We start from the raw sequence: 15,584 nt of genomic DNA on the forward strand, positions 1-15,584 counted from the left end.
CTTTGCATAAATTATCTCCTATTAATTAACATATATATGCCAACCTATGGCTATACAACAGAGTGCATTGTCTGTTTGAATAAAAGAAAGAGTGTGCATCCATTTCACCAAGCATGTCTTACTCATATACATCCATTCTAACAAACTTCACTTGTCTCATTTCTTAATTAATTTCTTTGCATAAATATCTCTTATTAATACATATATATGTCAACCTATGGCTATACAATGCATTGTCTGTTTGAATGAAAGAAAGAGTGTGCATCCATTTCACCTAGCATGTCTTACTAATATACATCCATACTAACAAACAACTTTTGTCTCATTTCTTAATTAATTTCTTTGCATAAATTATCTCCAATTAATTAATATATATATGCTAACCTATGGCTATACAGCAGAGTGCATTGTCTGCTGGAATGAAAGAAAGAGTGTGCATCCATTTCACCTAGCATGTCTTACACATATACATCCATACTAACAAACTTCACTGCTCTTATTTCTTAATTAATTTCTTTGCATAAATTATCTCCAATTAATGAACATATACATGCCAACCTATGGCTATAGAGCACAATGCATTGTCTACTGGAATGAAAGAAAGAGTGTGCATCTATTAAACCTAGCATGTCTTACTCATATACATTCATACTAACAAACTAAATTTGTCTCATTTCTTAATTAATTTCTTTGCATAAATTATCTCCTATTAATTAACATATATATGCCAACCTATGGCTATACAGCAGAGGCATTGTCTGTTTGAATAAAAGAAAGAGTGTGCATCCATTTCACCAAGCATGTCTTACTCATATACATCCATTCTAACAAACTTCACTTGTCTCATTTCTTAATTAATTTCTTTGCATAAATTATCTCTTATTAATACATATATATATCAACCTATGGCTATACAATGCATTGTCTGTTTGAATGAAAGAAAGAGTGTGCATCCATTTCACCTAGCATGTCTTACTAATATACATCCATACTAACAAACAACTTTTGTCTCATTTCTTAATTAATTTCTTTGCATAAATTATCTCCAATTAATTAATATATATATGCTAACCTATGGCTATACAGCAGAGTGCATTGTCTGCTGGAATGAAAGAAAGAGTGTGCATCTATTTCACCTAGCCTGTCTTACACATAGACATCCATATTCAGAACTAATACTTGTCTCATTTCTTAATTATTTCCCTTGCATAAATTGTCTCTAATTTAATTATCACCTATATGCTGGCCTGTGATACAGGAGAATGTATTGTCTGCTGGAAAGAAAGAAAGAGAGTGCATCCATTTCACCTACTAACGTCTTACAGATATACATCTATACTAACCAATAAGGCTTCTTGCATTTCTTAATTAATTTCTTTACATAAATCATCTCCATTAACTACCACATAATCGCTAGCCTATGGCTATACATAGTATGCAGTGTCTGCTGGAAAGATAGAGTGTGCATCCTTTATACTTAGCCTGTCCTGTGTCTTTAGATCTATACTAACAAACTTAACAGCAGACTATGCACTCTGTTCTACAGCCATAAACTAGCATATACGTCCCAATTATAATAGATATAATTTATGCAAAGAAATTATTTAAGAAATGGAAGAAGAGTAATCTCTTAGTATAGATGTATATGTATAAGACTGGGTAGGTGAAATGGATGCACACTCTTTCTTTCATTCCAGCAGACAGTGCATTCTGTTTCAAGCCAGTATACAGATGCTAATTACAATAAAGATAATTTACGCAAAAAAATTAATTAAGACTTGAGGTATATGAAGTCTGTAAGTATGCAGACCATGCATTCACTTCTACAGCAATTAGCCAGCATGCACATGCTCATTATAATAGAGATAATTTATGCAAGAAATTAATTAAGAAATGAGACAAGTGTGGTTTGTTAGTATGGATGTGTATGTGTAAGACATGCTAGGTGTAATAGGTGCACATTCTTTCTTTCATTCCAGCAGACAATGCGTGTGCTGTATAGCCATAGGTTGGCATATATATGTTAATTAATGGGAGATAGTTTATGCAAAGAAATTAATTAAGAAATGAGACGAGTGTAGTTGTTGTTAGTATAGATGTATATGAGTAAGACATGCTAGGTGAAATGGATGCACACTCTTTCTTTCATTCTAGCAGACAATGCACTCTGCTGTATAGCCATAGGTTAGCATATAAGTGATAATTAATGGGAGATAATTTATGCAAAGAAATTAATTAAGGGATGAGATAAGTGTGGTTTGTAAGTATGTGTGTATATGTGTAAGACATGCTAGGTGAAATGGATGCACACTCTTTCTTTCATTAAGGCAGACACTATATTCTGCTGTATGGCCATAGGCCAGCATATAGGTGATAATTAAAGCAGAGATAATTTATGCAAAGAAATTAATTAAGAAATGAGACCAGTGAAGTTTGTTAGTATGGATGTATATGAGTAAAACAGCCTAGGTGAAATGGATGCACACTCTTTCTTTGACTCCAGGAGACAATGCATTCTGGTCTATGGCCATAGGCTAGCATATAGGTGATAATTAAAGCTGAGATAATTTATGCAAAGAAATTAATTAAGAAATGAGACAAGTGTGGTTTGTCAGTATGGATGTATATGTGTAAGACATGCTAGGTGTAATAGGTGCACACTCTTTCTTTCATTCCAGCAGACAATGCGTAGTGCTGTATAGTCATAGGTTAGCATATATATGTTCATTAATTGGAGATAATTTATGCAAATAAATTAATTAAGAAATGAGACAAGTGTAGTTTGTTAGTATAGATTTATGTGTAAGACATGCTAGGTGAAATGGATGCACACCCTTTCTTTCATTAAGGCAGACACTATTTTCTGCTGTTTGGCCATAGGCCAGCATATAGGTGATAATTAAAGCAGAGATACTTTATGCAAAGAAATTAATTAAGAAATGACACCAGTGAAGTTTGTTAGTATGGATATATATGTGTAAGACATGCTAGGTGAAATGGATGCACACTCTTTCTTTCATTAAGGCAGACACTATATTCTGCTGTATGGCCATAGGCCAGCATATAGGTGATAATTAAAGCAGAGATAATTTATGCAAAGAAATTAATTAAGAAATGAGACCAGTGAAGTTTGTTAGTATGGATGTATATGAGTAAAACAGCCTAGGTGAAATGGATGCACACTCTTTCTTTGACTCCAGGAGACAATGCATTCTGTTCTATGGCCATAGGCTAGCATATAGGTGATAATTAAAGCTGAGATAATTTATGCAAAGAAATTAATTAAGAAATGAGACAAGTGTGGTTTGTCAGTATGGATGTATGTGTAAGACATGCTAGGTGTAATAGGTGCACACTCTTTCTTTCATTCCAGCAGACAATGCGTAGTGCTGTATAGTCATAGGTTAGCATATATATGTTCATTAATTGGAGATAATTTATGCAAATAAATTAATTAAGAAATGAGACAAGTGTAGTTTGTTAGTATAGATTTATGTGTAAGACATGCTAGGTGAAATGGATGCACACCCTTTCTTTCATTAAGGCAGACACTATTTTCTGCTGTTTGGCCATAGGCCAGCATATAGGTGATAATTAAAGCAGAGTACTTTATGCAAAGAAATTAATTAAGAAATGACACCAGTGAAGTTTGTTAGTATGGATATATATGTGTAAGACATGCTAGGTGAAATGGATGCACACTCTTTCTTTGACTCCAGGAGACGATGCATTCTCCTGTATGGCTTAAGCGAATATAGGTGATAATGAAAACAGAGAGAATTTATGCAAAGAAATTAATTAAGAATGAGACAAGTGTAGATTGTTAGTATATATGTATATGAGCAAGAAATGCTAGGTGAAATGGATGCACACGCTTTCTTTTATTCAAACAGACACTATATTCTGCTGTATGGCCATAGGCTAACATATAGGTGATAATGAAAGCAGAGATAATTTATGCAAAGAAATTAATTAAGAAATGAGACAAGTGTACTTTGTTAGTATGGATGTATATGAGTAAGACATGCTAGGTGAAATGGATGCACACTCTTTCTTTCATTCAGACAGACACTATATTCTGCTGTATAGCCAAAGGTTAGCATAGAGGTGATAATTAAAGCAGAGATAATTTATGCAAAGAAATTAATTAAGAAATGAGACAAGTGTGGTTTGTCAGTATGGATGTATATGTGTAAGACATGCTAGGTGTAATAGGTGCACACTTTTTCTTTCATTCCAGCAGACAATGTTTTGTGCTGTATAGTCATAGGTTAGCATATATATGTTAATTAATTGGAGATAATTTATGCAAAGAAATTAATTAAGAAATGAGACAAGTATAGTTTGTTAGTATAGATTTATATGTGTAAGACATGCTAGGTGAAATGGATGCACACCCTTTCTTTCATTAAGGCAGACACTATATTCTGCTGTATGGCCATAGGCCAGCATATAGGTGATAATTAAAGCAGAGATAATTTATGCAAAGAAATTAATTAAGAAATGACACCAGTGAAGTTTGTGAGTATGGATGTATATGAGTAAGACATGCTAGGTGAAATGGATGCACACTCTTTCTTTGACTCCAGGAGACGATGCATTCTCCTGTATGGCTTAGGCTAGCATATAGGTGATAATGAAAACAGAGATAATTATGCAAAGAAATTAATTAAGAAATGAGACAAGTGTAGATTGTTAGTATAGATGTATATGAGTAATAAATGCTAGGTGAAATGGATGCACACTCTTTCTTTTATTCAAACAGACACTATATTCTGCTGTATGGCCATAGGCTAACATATAGGTGATAATTAAAGCAGAGATAATTTATGCAAAGAAATTAATTTAGAAATGAGACAAGTGTACTTTGTCAGTATGGATGTATATGAGTAAGACATGCTAGGTGAAATGGATGCACACTCTTTCATTTATTCAGGCAGACACTATATTCTGCTATATGGCCATTGTATAGGCTAGCATATAGGTGATAAGTAATTGGAGATAATTCATGCAGAGATATTAATTAAGAAATTACACAAGTGTAGATTGTTAATATAGATGTATATGAGGAAGACATGCTAGGTGAAATGGATGCACACTCTTTCTTTCATTCTAGCAGACAATGCACTCTGCTGTATAGCCATAGGTTAGTATATAGATGATAATTAAAGCAGAGATAATTTATGCAAAGAAATTAATTAAGAAATGAGACAAGTGTAGTTTGTTAGTATGGATGTATATGTGTAAGACATGCTAGGTGAAATGGATGCACACTCTTTCTTTCATTCAGGCAGACACTATATTCTGCTGTATGGCCATAGGCTAGCATATAGGTGATAATTAAAGCAGAGATAATTTATGCAAAGAAATTAATTAAGAAATGAGAGAAGTGAAGTTTGTTAGTATGGATGTATATGTGTAAGACATGCTAGGTGAAATGGATGCACACTCTTTCTTTGACTCCAGGAGACAATGCATTCTGCTCTATGGCCATAGGCTAGCATATAGGTGATAATTAAAGCAGAGATAATTTATGCAAAGAAATTAATTAAGAAATGAGACAAGTGTAGATTGTAAGTATAGATGTATATGAGGAAGACATGCCAGGTGAAATGGATGCACACTCTTTCTTTCATTCTAGCAGACAATGCACTCTGCTGTATAGCCATAGGCTAACATATAGGTGATAATTAAAGCAGAGATAATTTATGCATATAAATTAATTAAGAAATGAGACAAGTGTAATTTGTTAGTATGGATGTATATGAGTAAGACATGCTAGGTGAAATGGATGCACACTCTTTCTTTCATTCAGGCAGACACTATATTCTGCTATATGGCCATAGGCTAGCATATAGGTGATAATTAATTTGAGATAATTCATGCAAAGAAATTAATTAAGAAATGAGACAAGTGTAGATTGTTGGTATAGATGTATATGAGGAAGACATGCTAGGTGAAATGGATGCACACTCTTTCTTTCATTCTAGCAGACAATGCACTCCGCTATATAGCCATAGGTTAGCATATAGGTGATAATTAAAGCAGAGATAATTTATGCAAAGAAATTAATTTTGAAATGAGACAAGTGTACTTTGTTAGTATGGATGTATATGTGTAAGACATGCTAGGTCAAATGGATGCACACTCTTTCTTTCATTAAGACAGACACTATATTCTGCTATATGGCCATAGGCTAGCATATAGGTGATAATTAATTGGAGATAATTTATGCAAAGAAATTAATTAAGAAATGAGATCAGTGAAGTTTGTTAGTATGGATGTATATGTGTAAGACATGCTAGGTGGAATGGATGCACACTCTTTCTTTGACTCCAGGAGACAATGCATTCTGCTCTATGGCCATAGGCTAGCATATAGGTGATAATGAAAGCAGAGATAATTTATGCAAAGAAATTAATTAAGAAATTAGACAAGTGTAGTTTGTTAGTATAGATGTATATGAGGAAGACATGCTAGGTGAAATGGATGCACACTCTTTCTTTCATTCTAGCAGACAATGCACTCTGCTGTATGGCCATAGGTTAGCATATAGGTGATAATTAATTGGAGATAATTTATGCAAAGAAATTAATTAAGAAATGAGATAAATGTAGTTTGTTAGTATGGATGTATATGTGTAAGACATGCTAGGTTAAATGGATGCACACTCTTTCTTTCATTCAAGCAGACAATGCATTGTGCTTTATTGCCATAGGCTAGCTGGGATACCAGATGCTAATTAGAATGGAGATAATTTATGCAAAGAAATTAATTAGTAAATGATGTGTTTGTGTTGATACATGTGCAAAGAGCCTTGTAAGTTTGATTGATGTGCACATGACTTCAAAATATAGGAGGAAAGTGACTTGCAAGTTTTGGCTGCTAGCTTCCACACCATAGTTTTGGCTGCTAGGTTTTGGCTGCTAGCTTCAGCCGAGTTGATTTAAACCACCTCTATTGCATGCACGATAAATTGTTGAGTAAAAGTGATTGAATTCAAGACTGAAGCTTAATAAGACAATGTATCATGAATGACTCTGGTACGGTGAGTACTTATCAAGAAACTAATGGAATTTTTTTCAGTTAAGGGTATCTATCTGTAAATGTGACAGTCACCAGTAGAAATCGAATATTATGTCACTTGTTCCAAACGGAGATATAGCGCACTGAACATTCGTATGCGTACGTACGCGTGTACGCTGTACGTAAGCACATGTCTACCTACGCTGGGATGGTAGATGATCAAATCGCAAGTAGTCCTTGCTTCCGTTGTTGAGATAATTTCAAAAATGTCAAAAAATGTAGCATTAGTATGTTTTGAACGTTAATAAAATATGGAAAGTAAAGGACCAACGTAAGTAAGGAGAAGTTCCGCATTGCACGTAGTTGAAACAAGCAGAGGTCGTAGTTCAGGTCATGTCATTATGTGCCCCGGAAGTTTTACATGATGTCAACATTCAGTCATGGACCTCGAGTCATTGGACATGTACGGAATTGGAATGGCATGGCCTTATGGAAGTTATGGCATGGACATGGCTCTTCCTTAGTGAAGGCTGAATAGGTACGTATATTTAATCAGCTAATAGTAATTTGCAACCGCCAACAATAAAATGAAAACAAGACCGGGTGAAATTCAGCTAGCCTTTGCTGAAACACGTTCTCGATATGTTCGATTCACGTATTGATTTTGTGACAGCTGAGCCACTTTCCAAGATCAGTCGCCGTCAAACACATGTAATCATGTCTCTTGCGGAACACAAATTCAATGTTGTTGACTTCAAGAAGAAAATGAGCGAGATTAGTCTGAGTTTTCGCGTCATGGTCATATAGCTATCGAACCCACATGTTCAAAACAAAGGAAGGTGACAGCAATATTAAACACATTCACTCGGCTCGGATTTTTTTGTGTACATGTAATATGTGAAGACGTCCTAAATCATGTTTAAAACTGGTTTAAAGCTTGTTTAGGCTGCTATCGTTATGAATTATTTTCTCAGTCTGTCGCATACCTAGCTATGAAATTCATAACTTTGAAAATAGACTGATTTCACTTCATTTTGACGACATGCCGACTCGGCGCATGGCGCCCCCTTGACTACTCGCTTGGATGATTGACATTCGATGCGTGTCGACCCAATTTATTTTCGATAATTTGTATCACTAAGTGTTTTCGTTTAGGTTAGCATGTGCTTTCTTTCAAGGTAGATAATGGTTGCCATGGGATGATCCAGTCCGAGAGTATAAACAGACCAGCTTGCAGTTTGTGTTGTCAAAATTATGCTGACGTGTTTGAACAGACCCATCACTGCAGTCTAATAACGTGAGTATACTTGTCTGTGTTTGTACAGCTGATAATATTATTGGGGGCTAGAGTTTTGTTTCAACTAGTAGTAGTACTGCTCATTATTCAGACTTAAAAAAAATCTGTTTATATTGCCTTGGCACTCAGTTCATAAAGATGGCCTGGGTTTATTTGTATGTTGTTTGCAGTAATTCATAAAAAGCGACTTGATCAGAAAGTGAACTAAAATAATAGAAAGATTTTGAAACACTAAAAATGTAAAATCAATTATGTCACTGTTTGTTTTGATAACTGGCATGCAGGTAAGTTCTGTTGTGGTAGAGCATGTGTTCAGATTTTCTGTGGATGATGCAAATATTAGATGATTTTGATCGTGTTTCTTTTTTTTACTGTCATAAAACCTTGTTCAAGATTTCTACTTTATGAATTGATTGACTGAATTCTAGAACATTTATGCCCTGCTTGGACTTACAACAGTAATTTGATAGCTAGCTGAATTACTGTACAATTACTTTGTCACTTTAGATCAATCTTGACAGTTGTAGCATGCTAGCAGGCTACACCTACCTATTTTGCTTAGAAAATTCTCCTTAAGATTTGATTGCAAACCTTTGACTGTTCTTAAATCCTAAAAACTTATTGTTATTTACTAATCAATTTTCTTTTCATTCTTTCAGGTTCTAGTGCCATGTGTATAAATTGAAATTAATTGTTCTGATGCCAACATAGTTTTCCATAGCTGCCTAAAGTCCTTACTGTCCACATTTAAAGTAAGTGTCATTGTTGTATATAAATATCATGTCACAAAGTCTGCATTGTTGATTATATACCAGAATTTCCTGTCAGATGGTAATAAAATATGATGTAGAAAATATATTTCAAGTTATTTTTGACATAGCAGACCATTTTTAGCAAATATTTCCAATATGAGCCACACTGAAAAGGTTATGCTGCCAAAAGAAAAGACCTTTGCACTTGGTATCTGGTGTTATGCTGTGTATCTCCTCCACATATCTGTAGTATTTAGTATTATCATAATTGTGAGTTAACACGGACCCGGAATGGCCTGCCATACACCTTGGGCTCCAAAATACATATCAGGGCCATAAATATTATTTGTACTGTGTGTGTTAATCCAATGCATCTTTGGATCATGGTTCCAACACAATGACAGGTGCAAGCACAGAACCTTTTACTTGATGTTTACACTTCAGCAGTGTAATTTCATTCAGGAGATTTGTGTGGTATATTGAATGATACCAGACATTTGGTAAACAGATTTATACACCCGGACAATACTTATATTACACAGAGTCAAATTGGACACAATTCCAGATCAGCATTTCTGTATCATCTTGTGATTGAAGCTCTCACTGTACATAATGTTTATTTGAAGAGATGTCAACTAACTGAACCAACACTAGCTAATGAAATGATCAACTTAGGCAGCTAATCATTGCATACTTTATTTGTCAGTTTGATATTTCCAAGACAGCTGAAAAAAAATGATTTTATTTTGTTCTTATATTTCAGTATGTCACAAGAGGAATCCCAGTGCTCCAGCTACAAGAGTTCACAAGACTCAGACTTTTCTCCATCTGCAAGAGAAATCAGAAGTGAGAATCAGTTAGAAAATTATTTGGAAGGATTTGCAAGAGGGGCATACATGTTAAAACCACAGCTTTCCAGACATTTACAAGAACTTGATAGAAATGAAAAGGCTCTAAGATATCCATGTAGTAAGTGTTCCCCCATTCTCAACAGTGCTAAGGAGAGTTTCACATCCATTATACATCCTGCTGATCAACTCCTTAAACGCCGAGCATGTTACCCACATCCCAAGAAGAGACAAAAGCATCATCGAAACATCAGCAAAGAAAATGACTGGCTCCTCGAAAATGTGTTTGATGTACTTGGGAATTATCAGTTTTGTCAACCATGCGTAGTTCAAGTTTTAGGAGTAGGTTCTGAAAGATTAGCAAAGTTACGAGAAGTTAAAAGAAATCTACAACAGGAACCACAAAAATAATCACCAAGCAAGAAGTTGTCAATCGAGACTTGAAAAGACTGTCATAATGCCACGTGCAGTCCAAGAAACCTTTCATCAGTGGTGGTCCGCTGTCGGTGAAAATGAAAGAGTGGAAGTCGTTGCAGAGAAACCACAACATGGACTGGTTGGAAAACCAAGTAATCACGCAAAGACAGATCTACAAGAACAGTTTCTCAGCTTTGTTGACATGAACAGTCAACACAATGGCAGATCTAATTCATCATTGGTTCAGTACTTTTTCACACCCAAATTTAGTAGGATTAATACTCCAAAGCCTGATGAAAGTAATTTTGACATTAAAATGAAATCATCAGTTGTTGGTGAGTTTAACCGTACACAAAATGAACAAGGCAAGTCAACATGTAGTAACTCTTCTGCAAAAAGATGGCTAGATGGACACAGACCAAACATGGGATTATGCCACATCAAACTGATTACTGTGATACTTGCAAGGAATTGCTTCAAAGGATCTCCTCAACTACAGCCATCATGAGAAGAAAACTCAGTCTGGAAATGCCGATGAAGAAGAAATGACTAAACTTGAAAATAACAAGAAATCAGTGGAAGAAGAATTACAGAAACACAAAGAACAGGCTCAGCAAGGATACAGATACTACAAAGACACTGTAAACAAATGCTACACTCAAGGTAAAAGAATAAGGCAGCTTGAAGATAAAGACAATTTGTCAGCTGATGAGAGGGCCGAACTTGACGATCTTAAAGATAGTTTTGTTGCTGTGTTGTCCCTCGATTATCAAATGACTAAACAGATACCATACTGGGTAGATCAGCTCAACCAGCAAGTACCTACTACAAAATGAAACTGAATGTTGACATTTGTTGTATCGTGATCACTGTACTGGACAGGCCCATATTTTCCTGTTTGATGAGAGACTTGGACCAAAATGTGCAGACCACACTCTGTCACTACTTACCAGGCATATCAATACTAAAGTACCAGACTGGGTAGGAGATGTCCAAGTTTTCATGGATAATGCAGCTATCAACAAAAACAAATATCTCAGTGGATGGTTACAAGAGATGACATCAAGGTTTAACTCCTGTAGAGCCTCCTTCATGCTACCGGGCCACACAAAGTTTATTCCAGACTGGGTTTTTGCCGGTATTGCCCATACTTACCGTGTGAGTGATGTATTTACCATGCCGGAACTTCTAGACATAGCTGGAATGTATGGCAATGCAAATATCCTGTCAGGGGCAGATGACATTAGTGAATGGAGAGATGTTATAACAGCAAAGTATTCTGACTTACCTGGTATCCAGCAGTTGCATGACATCAGAGCTTGCAGACAACCAAATAGTGTGAGATGCGAAGTCAGAACACTGTGCTGGGATGGAGATTGGCAGCAGAGTCCTCAAATAGTAAGTATACTGCACTACTCTTAAACTTCTGAAATATGCAGCCATAAGCTGGTACAGGTCAGTTGACAACAAGCAAAATTTAGCATAACTTAGAAATGCTTTAATACAGGTATATCTTTTGAAGTACTGATCAAATTTGTCACGTAGAAGCATCTGGATTTTGTATCTAATTTTTTTTCTGATATATAATAGTGTTAAAACCCATTCTGCAAAAAAATGTGAGTGTATCCGTCTCATTTACAGTATTTTTATGTTATTCAGTTTGTACAAAGCTATTTATTCACTGTTAATGAGACGATATGCTCTGCATGGCTAGATAATCTGACATATTTGATCGTGTCTTTGCTCGTGTATTTGGTAAATTGTGTCAGGTTTTTTCTGATATTATACCATTGAATCTGTGGAGTTGTTAAAAAACCCTTACTTTAAACATGTTTAGTGTACATGTCTGTGTGTTGATTATTTTCCTCTTATATTATGAAAATGAAATTAACAGGCAACTTTGTTTATAATATTTCATTTGTATTTTCTCCCAGGTAATTGACCCCAGTGCAGATGGTGTACCTGTAGCATACCGTCAACTCCATATTATCTCCACAGCAAAGAGACAACATCTGATCACCATGTACAACAGATGGATACCCGAAGACAGAAGACTGCCATTTCTACCAGACAGACCAGTGTAATATGTGCATAGTGACACTGACTTTGCTCACTTTTATGGAATATATAAAGTGACTGTCTTTCTTCTCAAGTGGACTTGTGATTGTTATATGAAAGCATTGGACATTTTGACCTGAACCCATGTCTGTGTTCACTCCATAGATTGCAGAAAAAATAGTTTCCATGGAAATGTAAAATTATTATAGAGCTCAATTGAAAAGTTTATCCACTAGCACGGGATGTATACAGTGACTGTCTTTCTTCACATGTGGACTTGTGATAATGATATGAAACCATTGGACATTTTGACCTGAACCCATGTCTGTAATCGCCTTACGGATACTGTTGCAGTAAAATAGTTTCCAAGGAAATGAACAATTGTTTCCATGGAAATGTAAAATTATAAGAGATAAGTTGTTCGTTTGTCTACTGATATGGGATGTATACAGTGACTGTCTTTTTCACATGTGGACTTGTGATAATGATATGAAGCATTGGACATTTTTACCTGAACCCATGTCTGTATTTGCTTCACAGATGATGTTGCAGAAAATTGGTTGCCATGGAAATGTAAAATTGTCATGAAGCTCAGCTGAAAAGTTTGTCCACTAGTAATAATAAAGCATTGTATATTTTAAACCTGAACCCATGACAGTGGTACATAATTATTTAATTTTCAAGGCTGTTTTTGCTGCAATGCCATATGTACTGTTGTGGAAAATTAGTTTCCATTGTGAAATCCCAAAGAAGTCTCTGAAGAATATACGACCGGTAAAATTGAAAGTATTGTCATTTCTCTAAATTTTTGATTTTTGACTTTTTCTTTGTAAGTTATAACTATCAAAATGGGTAATAATTTATGAGGTCATTGCACTCGTTTGTTAGATACAAGACCATGAATTTCAACATTTATGAGAAAAAATGCTGAGTGATCATTTGTTCACCCACACTTTTTCTATGGACAAAATCATTTAATGCTGTTTATCTCAAGCTTAAGTCGGATGACCATGCAATTTTATTTTATCACTATTATTTATTTCTTTTGACTGACCTTTTCTGCAAATTTTCATGAAAATGACAATAGTTCAAGTTCATGTAAACCAGCAATTCTAAATGTAATCCTATGAGAAGGGGTAAATTCCACACATGCTTAATACTCGTACATCAACTCTTTTCTTATTCCATCTGAAAATCGTTACCATGGAAACCAATTTTAAACAGAAATCCATGAATCTTAATTTTTTCATGTCAGTACAAGTAAAACATTCTTCGTGTGATAGTAATTCTATAACTGTAAATGCAACTTTGCTATTGCCAATCAATTTACATGTCTCTCAGTGCAGAATGTGTGGCTGAAGATGTACCGGTACTGTACAGGCGAGTGATGTGAATGTAAGTGCTTCTGTATAGCTTTTTCAAAGGCAAATTTTACATGGAAGTTAATGAAATAAAACTGTGAAACTTTGCACAAACATATTTGGTTAGTGTTCTTTCCATTTGTGTTAAAAACTCTATTTTGATAAAAGTGACATAACATTTGATTTCTACTGGTGACTGTCGTAAATTCTTTCTATCTGTAAATCGTAATCAGCAAATGTGAAAATGAGAAAAATTATACATTTTCAACGTTTTCTACATTCTTGTTTTACCAATGATTGTATTACATCTACGAAGAAATCGCAAATAAAATATTTGACCGATGCTCCCTTTCTTATCAGCACTTCCAGATGATGTAGACAACCTTGGCTGTTGGAAAGATACCATGCCAAGGTCGATTCCAACTTTGGAAGGAGAAGATGATAACCTAGATGGGAATTATTTGAACCGCATTGATCCTATCAGAAAATGCAAAGAAGCTGCCATGTCTAGATGTCACGCTATCTTCGCTTTGCAAGGCGGAGGATGGTGTGCATCAAGTTCAGATGCTGAACACACTTATCAGAAATACGGGCCATCTGAAGATTGTATTAATGACGGTGAAGGAGGACTCTGGGCAAATCAGGTGTACAAAATAAGTAAGTTAACTGAAGAAGGATGTCCCACAAAAGAACATAAAACTATTTGGGATGAACTAATTATCGGCCATCTTATCTGATTATGTATAATGAACAACAAAGTTTGATATCAATCCAATCTTTCTCTGCTATATTTGCAAGTAACGTACAATAGGATTAGTAGACGTAAAAACTTAATGCTTTTTTCATATGAATAAAGAATATGAACGTTGCCGCTAATCTTTGGTCATTAAGACTGCATTTACAAGAGGGGGAATCTAGAGGGGGGATTGACGTGTTGATTTGAATATGTAAAGAGTATGTTAAGGGGTATTTGCAGGGATTTGGAAGCTTAAGGAGGAATCAAAATAAAATTTGTGTCATTGATTTGAAATAGGTGTTGGGTTGTCTCTTACCTAAATACCCTAAATAATAAATTATATAAAAACACAGAGTTTGGAATTTCACAGAATACTATTTAACCCTTTAAATAAATAATCACTTTTACACTTGGTTTCAAAGTGGTCAAAAAGGAGGTCACTTTTTTACGATAAATAATTCAATCGGCTACTTTAACTACAATGGGCTATTCAAATCAAATGGAAGTAATGGCCAATGCAGCTTCTCTGTGTTATGTAGTGAATAACTATTTATGACACATGTGCTAATGAAAAAGGTGGAAATCATTGATAGCTCGTTTCAGGATGGCCTGACAAAAATGGTGAAAATGGCTGCAAAAATACACGATTAAAGATATCTTAATTTGAGCATATCACATTAATGTCATTGTACAAAAGGGTCAACCAAAGGTATCAGACGAGTAGTTTTTGAGAAACAATTGTTTTACCAAAATGGCGAAAATTGCCCTAAAATATAGAATTGCAGATTTCATCAACAGTTCAAAAATCATTTTAAAATAACCCCTAGGAATGTGTATACCAGATATCAAAGCTATCAACCAGCAGCTTTTGAGAAACAACTTTTTTTGACCACAAATTGCAAAAATTGCCCCAAAAAATACAAAAATGCCGATTTCATCATAATTTAATATAACACATGTAGTTTATCTGTAGAAAATTACAGCTACAAAATTGTGCACTTCATCATAATTTGAATACATCACATTTTGATCATTCCTATGAACCTGTATGTCAATATCAAAGCTGTCAGACCAGAGGTTTTGATGAAA

The 15,584-nt window shown here is 34.9% G+C and overlaps 1 protein-coding gene across 1 annotated transcript; it reads left to right on the top strand.

The window, feature by feature from the left end:
- Positions 1–7,385: 7,385 nt before the first annotated feature.
- LOC139131521 (uncharacterized) lies at positions 7,386–13,179 on the top strand. The gene is made up of 4 exons (XM_070697614.1): positions 7,386–7,564; positions 8,209–8,323; positions 9,839–11,738; positions 12,275–13,179. Exons 3-4 carry the CDS (start codon positions 11,343–11,345, stop codon positions 12,422–12,424), a joined length of 546 nt encoding a protein of 181 aa, XP_070553715.1. The 5' UTR covers positions 7,386–7,564; positions 8,209–8,323; positions 9,839–11,342; the 3' UTR covers positions 12,425–13,179.
- Positions 13,180–15,584: the final 2,405 nt, after the last annotated feature.

The sequence above is a fragment of the Ptychodera flava genome, chromosome 1 (assembly GCF_041260155.1).
Source record: "Ptychodera flava strain L36383 chromosome 1, AS_Pfla_20210202, whole genome shotgun sequence".
Lineage (NCBI taxonomy): Eukaryota > Metazoa > Hemichordata > Enteropneusta > Ptychoderidae > Ptychodera > Ptychodera flava.